Here is an 11,118-nt window from a genome sequence, read left to right as displayed (position 1 = left end):
AGGTGCCCTTGTATCCCGCTTAAGCCCCTTGTCGTCTAAAATGTCTGTAAACACCACTGGTCTTCACACAGTCACTGTGTCTAAATTGTCACTTCTCAAGAAATGAGCAACATTTCTTGAGCTTCAATGCTGCAAACGTTTATTTGCAGAGTGAGACTTGTTAAAAATTACTCAAGTTGTGGGAATGCTTAGGACACCGTGTGGGTGTTTGGTCCTGTGGCGCACGGCTGACATTGGGGGGGAGAATCAAACGCGCTCTTTGAGGAGCTGTGACTCATCCAGTTCCTGCTCCGTCCAGTCAGAGCGCGGCTTTATTCTCGGAATCATCCCCTCCTGCGCGTGTGGAGACCAACTTCTGCGTCGGGAGCGCGGATCGCCGTCCCGGGACCTGATCCTGGAATGACCCAGAGCCACAGACGGAACCTTTTTACCTCAGTGGGACATGAAACATGCGAAGCCTCAGTCAGAGAGTCTCAGCCGGCACCAAACTCAAACACGCGCCAACTCCCTTGGCGCGTTTCGGTTGTTCCTCCACTGAGCGCACACTCATCCAGCAGAAACAGCAGAAACAGCAGCAGCAGCAGCAGCCGTGACCATGACTCCAGCTCTGCCCGCCTCTAAAGCCATCTACATCGGGATGGAGGTGGTGATCGCGGTGTCCTCGGTCATCGGCAACGTGATGGTGGTGTACGCCGTGCGCATTAACAGATCTCTGAGAGACACCACCTTCTATTTCATCGTCTCCCTGGCCTTGGCTGACATTGCAGTGGGTGCTCTGGTCATCCCGCTCGCCATCACCATCAGCATCGGACTGAAGACGCACTTCTACAGTTGCCTGCTGGTCGCCTGCACTGTGCTCGTCCTCACGCAAAGTTCCATCCTGGCGCTGCTGGCCATCGCCATCGACCGCTACCTGAGAGTTAAAATACCCATGAGGTAGGCCTAAAGGTGAATTCCCCTAGTTTTCAATATATTGTCTCCTTCACAGAAAGCCTCCCTCTTTGTGTCTGGACAGCTGCTGCTGCTGCTGCTGCTGCTGCTCGGACCAAACAGTCACAAAACAATTCTAGAGCGTAATGTCCTCAGAAAAGAACTGTAACACGTTTAAAGTGTGATGATTTGAATTCATTCACACCAACAGTAATGTTGGGCTTCTTTAGAATCTGCTCTGACATTTCTGGGAAATCTCTGTCTGTGACATCACCTCATTTATTCATTCATTCATTCAGTGTACATGTACAGCTTTGGATTTCTCCTAAGGTCACACAGATAACTGACTGCAAATGTAAAGAAAAACAAAGAAACCGAGTGAGATCTTATTGTTATTGTGATTTTGGGGTATAGACGTCAACCAATGTGGGTTAATTTAATGGTCGATGCTGATCAGAGACATCAATGCAGCACAATATGTTTTAGTCGGTGTACAGTAATTGGACAATTTTGCTCCCCTCGCCTACAAAAAATATCAAATAAACACTTTATTCATAATAAATGCTGCACAAAAGTGCTTAAATCACACGCCAATTGTACACATCCCCAATTTAGCTAAAACAATTAGTAAACTAATTAAATATGTATAACAGGTGACGTAAGAAACCAAATAATCTGTTGTGCTGTGGATCTGTGAAGAAACGTGGCTTTTCACTTGTGTGCGTTGTAAATTGCAGATTGCAGTGACAATCAGAGCAAGATTATAATTTCTTTTAATTGTCAACCTAATAACATAACAGGATCATTTCAGCCCCCTCATCATCATTTAACTTAAAACTTTAAAGATGTGACTTGTTCACCAATAATCCTGACAGAGTTTGGCAGTGAATGCATGAATGGTTAATGGGCTCATGGTGGATGCTTGATGGATTGCATAATTTCTTAAACTGGCAGCCAACAAACACACACACACACACACACACACACGAAAGCGTGCACTAACAATGCAGTCTGCCACTGAGAGCGACTTACACAGAAACCTTCATACATTATGCATTGAAAGAAGGCCTTTACTATTAATAATCAGTCAGTATGTCAACCTGACGTTAGAAAAAAATAGAATTATTGTCTTAGTCCTTAATCACATTTCTGAGTTAATGTACACAGATAACGTGATTAGGAGTCGAGCGACGACTCCATGTATATGTAAAGTCGGAACAGAGTCAGACTGGAGCTGGCCTGAGCGCTCTGTGCATGTGCAACAGTTCACACCACCGGGTAATAAATAAATAATAGGTAAACAGAAGAACAAAACAACTACGACACAAACATCACAAAATCCCGGCCGGAGACGGAGACCTCTGTTTGTCTGTTATTGATGTGATGATTCCCTCCTGGAGTCAAGGTTATCTGAATCTAAATCTGAATCTGAACCATAGTCAGACCTCGTTCACACAGACACTCAATACGTTTACATGCACAGTTTAATGGAAGTCTGACTTTAGGTTAAAGGCAGGTGGCGCTGTATCTCTCTATAAGGCAGTGTGTTTGGAATCAGTTTCCTGTTGACCTTCACAGAAAAACAAACAGATGGACGGTGAGATGGATCGTGCTGTGGTTCTCTATGTTTCGTACTTCTGCTATTTTGGCACATGCGCATAAGTCCGATTCCAGTCCGAAGCGTATACATGTAAGAGTAATCAGACCAAGAATCAGGTATGTTAGTCCGACTGAGATAAGCTCGATTTTAGTCGGACTAATGTGTTTACAAGACATGAAGGAAAGCAAATTATTGTCTTAGTTTGACTAAAATTGGACTCGCACACTCACACCCACACTACTCACCCCCCGCCCGCCGCACACACCCTAACCCCCTCCGCATGAGAGGACTGCTGCCCATGAGTGTATTTGTCTGTTACTGTGTTGTGTTTTTAATATGTCATGTATAGTATTTATATTTCTGGGATTTAGTTTTAATCTTAGCTTTATTTTACATTGTCAGAAGAAGATTCAAATGATCCTGAATCTTGAATCTTTAACATCATGCGTGTAAATGCATTGTGTGATAAACACGACTGTTCACACCTGGCGTAAAGAAATGCATCCCATGCGTCTCATGTTACTGAAATACACACTGATGTCATATCTGGTGATGAGAGCGTCGAGTCAAATCAAATCAAAACGATTAAATCCAAGCTCTACTCACCCTGCTGTAACATGAAATAGGATTTGGGCAGCATGGAGTGGGCTGAGAGACGGTGAGAAATAATTCTGCTGCTTCCGTCATAATCACTCTGTCTGTATCAGTTCAGCACAGTAGCTTCTCAGACTTTTTATACCACCTGAGAAAATACTGAGCTCTTTAGGTGTGAAATAACCAAATAAATCTAAAAGTTAAACTCATAAAGTATTTTTTTTTATTTCACTCCAAATCAAGAAACACTGGTAAAAGTTGCTTTACATTGTCAACATGGACTTAAAGCTGAATATGAAACGTGAAGAAAATGTGATTAATCGCAATGAGCTGATGAATTTCTGCAATTAATCACGATTAAGAAAAAAAAAAAAGATTCCTACAGCAAATGGAATCCTGTCATTATCACTTGTAAAATTGTGTAAATTAGTGTAAAAATACAGTTAAACTGCAGCAGGTCGGTGGACGTTAGCTGAGGACACTGTCTCTATTGTGTCCTGTGGACAGGGACAGATTGAGTTCATGCAGCTCAGGCATGTGGTCACATGTGTCCTCAAACCACATCTGAATGTGTTATTTTTGTGGATTTTAGGACGTACTTAGGACGGATTTTGGACATTCAGACCTGTAGCTAAGGCGATTATCAGGTTCTGCTCATGGTCATAGGGTGTTTAATAAACTTCACCCAGAAGCTAAACCAATTTTTATTATTCATTATTATTCATTTTAGATATAGAAGTCTTTCTCGAAAGGATTTCCGTTGAAAAGAAATGAAGAAATTGCGTCAGTCCTCCCCTCAAAATGCCCCTGAGACTCCAGATAGACACAGTTCCACAATTGCTTTTTATAGCAGAAGTGCTTTGGATGCATACTGTCATGATAAGGTGCTGTGGTTGGTGTGAGATTTAAAAATAACACAGCCTGTTGCTGGTGAGCTTAACAGGAGGGGAGGACTCACAGGTGGGGCTCAAACAAACAGAATTCCCAGCAGACAGTGTAGATCATTTTAGGAAATAATTTTGGACAGAGGAAAAGCTGGTACAGACTGATCTGTACCAGCAGCTGTGCACAGTCATCAGGGAAAGTGAAGAAAAAAAACTTGGCTTCCCATTTGTAATACCTATTTCAGACATGCTCTCTTTCGACATCCCTCTACTCCCTTTTTTTTCTTTTGTCTGGCCATGTTCTCTCTGTGCGTCTGTGCACAATAGATATGATTATAGTGTTTGAGGTAAGCAAAGCTGAGAGAAAAGGAGAGGGGAAAAAAGAAATATGAAATGTGTATGGCTCTGGTACATATTTCTGCACTACATGTTTCTGTGTTTGCCAGCGAACAGACGCAACAACACGGAGGGAAAAATGTGTCTGACATGTGTGTGGACGTAAAGACCTTTCATCGGCTTTGAGTCAGCCTGTGTTGTTTAGAAATAGAAGCTGGATTCATCAGTCATCAGTCAGCCACTGTCTCCTCCACGATGACTATGTCTCTGAGCCGTCCACTCGCAGACAGATGTGTGTAGGAGCAGTGACATCATTAAAATACCAAATAATTACAGCCGGATAATTGTGCTTCTGCTCAGCATTTGATTTGTGTCCAAAAAAGGCACTTCAGATTTAACGGCGAGTAAGTCGTTTGCTGTCACACCTCAGTGAGACCAAGCGCACATTAGGGAATTAGAGGACATTAAAAAAACCAAGGCGGTCCAATAAAACAAACTGCGGTCTTACATCAAGCTTGTTTAACTTGTAAATGAAAAAATAACAGCGTCTTCCCGTAAAAATTCAGATCATAACCAATGATTTAATCTATCGAAAAGGTCCAGAGAGGAACGTTTAGAAGAATATGCTCCTATAAGTTTGTTTGTGTGTGCGTATGATGGCTTTAAAACAAGCCTTAGAATAAACCTTTTATTTGTATTTGTATGCAAGGCCCTTGCTTTACTGAGGCTGCCATTTTGTGCTGCCATAGTTCTACAGCAGTGAGAATGAGGAAGAAAAAAAACATTCACACCAAGTGTTTCAGCTTCTGAAGCAGAGGTTTGATGATAGGGATGAGCTGATCTTCAGCAGCTGTGTAAGTCCAACATGCGGTACATGGACAAGTCACTGGAAGGTTGCTGGTTAAAAATATCGAAATAATAACATTTATGGTGATATTTCACCTAATTTCAAAATAAGAGTTTGTTTTGATATGAAACAATACATTGTTCACAATATATATACAATATATATATATATATTTATTTATGAAAAATGGAATTGAAAAATACAGAAATAACTTGATATTCATGTGGCATGTGGCCCACAGGCTCTGTAAAGTGAGATGCATGCCACCAATATCTTCAACCAGAATGCAAGGGAGAGTTGCAGTGACTATTTAATGTATTTTAAATTTCCAAAATTTAGACCCCCACAAACACAAAGATAACTTGCATTGATAACTAAGATGATTATTTAAGAATTTAAGAAAAAGCTGCAGTCAATAATAAGGTTTTCAGGCCTGATTTAAATGAGTTGACAGTGTGAGCAGCAGAATAACTGAACTGGGAACACACTGTAAACCTGTTCCTGATGATCTGAGAGCTCTGCATGCTTCATAGGGAACTAATAAATCTAAGATGGATTTTGGTCCTTGACCGTTCAGTGCCTTCTAGACCAAGAGTAAGATTTTGAAATCTATCCAAGGAAGTCAGTGTAGTGATGTGGTCCAGTACCTGGTATTAGTCAGGACTCTGACTTTAGCAGCATTCTGGACCAGCTGGAGCTGCCTGATTGATTTTTTGTAAAGACACCGTTACAATAATCTAGTCTGTTGAAAATGAAAAGCATGAATAAGTTTTTCTGTGTCTTGTTCAGACAGAAAACCCTTGATCTTTGCAATGTTAAATAAATAAATGAAAGATACTGAAGATACTGTGTCTGTCACTCTCACCGTCCCCAGCCTGTGTTTTTGTGATGTATAAAATGTTGCAGGTTAAAAAAATAGCATTCACTGTCACATTTGCTGTCCCTGGAGATTTATATTTTTCTTAATGTGTCTCCCTTGTTGCTATAGCTACAAGCAGGTCGTGACCCCTCGACGAGCCGGCACGGCCGTGTTGTTGTGTTGGCTGGTTTCCATCATAGTGGGCCTCACGCCAATGCTCGGCTGGAATAACCTGAATCGTCTCCGTAACGGCTCCCTGATCACCGATGACCTTGTGGTGACCTGTGAGTTTGAGACCGTCATCAGCATGGACTATATGGTCTACTTCAACTTCTTTGGCTGGGTGCTGCCCCCTCTGTTGCTCATGCTGGCCATCTATGTGGAGATTTTCTACATCATACACAAGCAGCTCAACAAGAAGGTGAGACTTGAGCTACTTCACAAAATTGACTCTTCATAAAATCTACATGTGCTTGAGTCTATGATATTCTTTGATACTCTTCTGAGCCTAAGTCCATTGAGAGCTGCTGGTGCTGCCTCGCACAGTAGGTTATGCAAATTTAGGTAAATCTAAACCTGTTTCGATTGCTCTCAGAGGGAATTCACAGCAGCCCTTCTTAATCGAACCCTATAAATACGCACAAGAACAACAACGTTTTTAAACTAATTAGCCGGTAAGCGGGGTCTCCTTCAGTAATTCTTGATGCAGCGTGTAGGGGAATACATTATTTTAAAGGTTCGGCTCGTTTCACTAAAGTGCAGTGTGAAAGTAAACTCGGACCGGCTGAATGTTGCAACCTCCTCCTTTCTATGGGAAAACCTGTTCTCAGACACTGTACAACATACATGAGGTGAGAAATAAAAAAGATGTTTGCTAGCATTCTGGCTGGGAGTTGACCAAGACACGTCCAATATAGCGAGGACGGCCTCTTATACTGGAGCCACCTGTGCAGGGCCAATCAGCTCCCAGGATTCACCTAAACACACACACACATTATCAGTCAATCATGCACACCTGCAGCTCATCACACACACACTGACTGGTGCAGAGAGAGGGACCCAGGGGTCATAACAAGAAGGTTCACAACTGAGTTTACAGCCAAAAAAGGTGATCTAAATGTGGAAAAAAGTCACAATCGCATTCCCTATAAAGCAAATATATATGTAAAGCTTTTCTTGTCACACATTATATATGTTAGAAAATAGTGTCTGAGAACATGTGAAAAGAAAATGACACGTGTTTTTGCATCTTTTAGTCCTGCAAATGTGTCTCACGTGGGTATAAAAACACAGAACATCTTTATCTAAAAGTCATAAAGATGAGGAAATGAAGCAGAGAAGAAGAACAGCACAGCGGACTGCTGATAAACCATCTCTGTTTTTGTGCAATATGTCACTAAACTGACACCAAAATGATAAAAAAAATTCTCTACATGTCATCGCAGTGTTTATGTGTGGGGTGACAAAGTCAGACGTGATATTTCTTATCACTTTACAGGGACTTCAAGATATCATAGACTTATGTAAGTGTAGATTTGATTCAGGGAGCATTTTGTTCCGTGGCCAAAATCTGTTTTCCCCTCACTCAGTGCAGGCAGCCACGTTATCAGTGAGAGAAAGTGTCCAGGCTGGTTCTTGGAAACTGCAGCACACTTTGTTAATAATGATAATGTGTTAATACCTCATACAACCACTACCTCATAAAACAATCTTTGCCCTACAGGTGACAGCGAGCCACACAGACCCGAGGCGTTACTTTGGCAAGGAGCTGAAACTGGCCAAGTCGCTGGCGCTTGTTCTTCTCCTCTTCGCGGTCAGCTGGCTTCCTCTACACATCCTCAACTGCATCACTCTCTTCTGCCCGGCCTGCGACAAGCCAATGTTCCTCATATACATCGCCATCATCCTCAGCCACGGCAACTCCACCGTCAATCCCATCATTTACACGTTCCGCATCAAGAAATTCCGCACGGCGTTCCGCAAAATCTGGAAACAGTACGTCCTCTGTCAGGATCAAGTGGGTCGGCTCCCTCAAAGGGGGAGCCGGAGAGGACAGAGTCACGAGAGTCGGCTGAAGCAGATTTATGACGATGACGATGATGTGTGAGCTTTGCCAACTAATTGCGTTGCTGTGTCGCTGCAAAGTTTCACTCCAGTGGCTGCAGAATGGAAAGGACACTTGAGGGGTCGTAATTGCCCTAATGGCAGCGAAGGATGTCGGAGGGATTACACGGATTTTCCTCCTTCCAACATGCTTCAAGAGGACATATCAGCGACGGTGACCGAGCTGTGCGATCCTCAATCAGACTTTGATTTAGACTGATTGTTTTACCGCTGGATGAAAAAAAAACAAAAAACGATTGTTTCATACGGGACAAGGGGCTTCTTTTCAGTTTCAACATAAATCTGTTGAACTTGAACCAGTAAGTGTACTGTATATTGTATCTGTAGCACATTATGATACAATGATGATGTATCGTTACAATCTTATCTGTACTTAAACTTAAACTCATGCCTTTTTTCAAATAGTTAAAGTTGTAGTGTATAACTTTTAGATATAAACAAATGTCTGTGAAATGCAGACCACAGTGATTATTAAGCCTTTCAGCTTCCACATGAATCTCTCTCCGTGTTTCTTGGTATATCTGTGTTTAGATCCCTCACTGCACACAGGAAGTGATTCGCTTTTTATGTCAAGACAGACGTTGGAGTGTGAAAACATTAAGTGGCCATGTAAAGGGGATTCTACTGCTCAAAAAAAACTCTTGCTCATTCATCTGATAGTTTTGCCTGACAGCGTGTTTTTAGATCATAGAAAGGATCGTCTCGTCCTCGTTTATATTCAGGAAAACTGTATTAAAAGGCATGTAATCATGTAAACAACAGCGACAGAAACAATGACCAAACGTTACGCACTGTAGCTTTAACCACTGCATTCACATCTGCTATTTTCTGTGGCCTTATGACAACGAGAAACTAAAGAAGAAGAAGAAATGAGCACTGTGCAAGACGTAAGCAGGAATCTGGTAAACCAGAGATGTCAGATGGACACAGGATGAAGGAAGACATGAAAAAAAAAAGAAAAAAAAAAGTTGGTGTAAATAACAAGATGTTGTTGTGACGAACCTCTGGTTTACCAACTATGTTTCAGACTCATTGCTTTTACACACGTGGCCTGTGGTGCATTCGCACGTGAAAGCATCTAAACCAACAGTCTAACAGACTAATACTAGCTAACATGAGTTCATATAACTTATACTATCTTGATTGTAGACTTACCATGGACTCATAAAATGAGTCCATGGTAGAACACATTCTACACTATGGTTGTCATTAACGACCGTAGAGGACAAGTGTGAAGTCCTGCCGAAAACTGCTGTAGCTCCAACAGAAGACTGTGACGAAGGATGGTGGAGGATCTCCATCCACATTTCATTCACTTCATTTCATCATGTAATGTACAACAGAGGCATAAACAGTATATCCATCAGGCCTCTTTGTTTTTCAACTGTTAGTGTAGACCAATAATACATCAGCTGTATATAAAATACACTTAATAAAGTTTTTGGGTGATGGAAAAAGCACCATTGAAGCAAATTTATGGAACATCGGGGTTATCTTTCTGTGGAGGTGTGTGTGTGTGTGTATATACTTATATTTATACCTATGTGAGGTACAAAAAACATAGAACCTTTCTTTGTGGGGACATTTTGACCTTGTGGGGACAGTATAGACATTTTGTCTGGGCCCCCCAACTTTAAAGGGCCTTTTGTCTGGGTTAAGACCTGGTTTTAGGGTTAGGGTTTGAATTGGGTTCAGGTTAAGGGTTAGGGTTATGCATTTACTTGTGTTAAATTAAGGTAAGGGGTCTATGAGTGTCCTCATTAAGAATTATGTGTGTGTATATACATCAATTTGTTACCTCTTTAGGACCTTTTCTGGCATAAACACTGACCTTATTAGGACAAGTCCTTCATGGGGACCAAAAACCTGGTCCTAATAAGGTACAACCTCATCGCTGAGGCACTGGTTAAGCTTAGGGCTAATTTTTGGGACTAATTCGCAGGACTCTGTGTGTGTGTGTGTGTGTGTTGAGACTGCCACAATGACTTTCCCACATCTATGTGCACTCTTCTCCTTCTTCACATCACACTGGTGCACATTTCCAGTGGCAGTGTGATCTGCAGCTGGTGAACTGCAGCCTCTGTGACATTAAATTAAAAGGATCCTCTGCTCCATCCTGTTTTTGCAACAGCAATACTGATCAAATATTCAAGTCACACATGGGGAAGATTGTGGATGCCCTGGATTTGGTGACCCAAGGTCACGCTGTGCATTCATATAGAAAATGACTTTCCGTTTATTGAAATAAAAAAAATATATAGATACAAAGTACTTCTTGGAAAACAAATTGTATTTCTTGTCTGCGTGATAGGGAGGCTCTGTCCTCTTAGACCTTGACCTTCTCAACAGTCGCTCTAATTGATCGACTGACATTTTACCCTCACCCTATGATAGGAAAAAAACAAGGTCGACTAGTGCATCTGAAATATTGATTGTACCTCAATATTTACACGATTCAAATGAAAAATCGTGATGCGAATGTGAACTTCACCGAGAGACACTTTAATGGGAATTGTCAATTATTCATTCGTTCATTAATTTTTTTACTCCTTTATCCTCCACATGAGGGTCACGGGAGGCTGGAGCCAATCCCAGCTGACATGGGGGCGAAAGGCGGGGTCACACCGTGGACAGGTGGGATGTGGTGTCGGAAGTGGCGTACTGAGGGCCGTAGTAACTTAAGGCATACTAGTGAGAACCTAGAGTTCTCACCTAATTCAAGGTTTTGTATATATATCATTTTATAATGAGTGTGTGTGGCGTTGCATGGGCGTCGCCAGAGTGACACACTGAGCTGAAATCCAGAAAGAAAATCACAAAAGTCTCTCAACAAATTCTTCTCCATTCACACCCGTTTGTCACAAATTTAAATGTGTGAGCTGCTGAAAGCCTCCTGACGCTCACAAACCAAACATTTCATCTCTATGATCAACCGCTCTTGAAA

At 41.8% G+C, this 11,118-nt stretch overlaps 1 protein-coding gene across 1 annotated transcript; it reads left to right on the top strand.

Moving 5' to 3' along the window:
• Window positions 1–257: 257 nt before the first annotated feature.
• Window positions 258–10,852, top strand: LOC131460306 (adenosine receptor A1-like). Its single transcript, XM_058630654.1, has 3 exons — window positions 258–936; window positions 6,180–6,471; window positions 7,774–10,852. The coding sequence occupies exons 1-3, from the start codon at window positions 596–598 to the stop codon at window positions 8,155–8,157; spliced, it is 1,017 nt and encodes a 338-aa protein (XP_058486637.1). The 5' UTR covers window positions 258–595; the 3' UTR covers window positions 8,158–10,852.
• Window positions 10,853–11,118: the final 266 nt, after the last annotated feature.

Source organism: Solea solea, chromosome 6, assembly GCF_958295425.1.
Source record: "Solea solea chromosome 6, fSolSol10.1, whole genome shotgun sequence".
Classification (NCBI taxonomy): Eukaryota; Metazoa; Chordata; class Actinopteri; order Pleuronectiformes; family Soleidae; genus Solea; species Solea solea.
The sequence above is the reverse complement of the archived record's forward strand: the minus strand, read 5'-3'. Positions and strand labels throughout refer to the sequence as shown.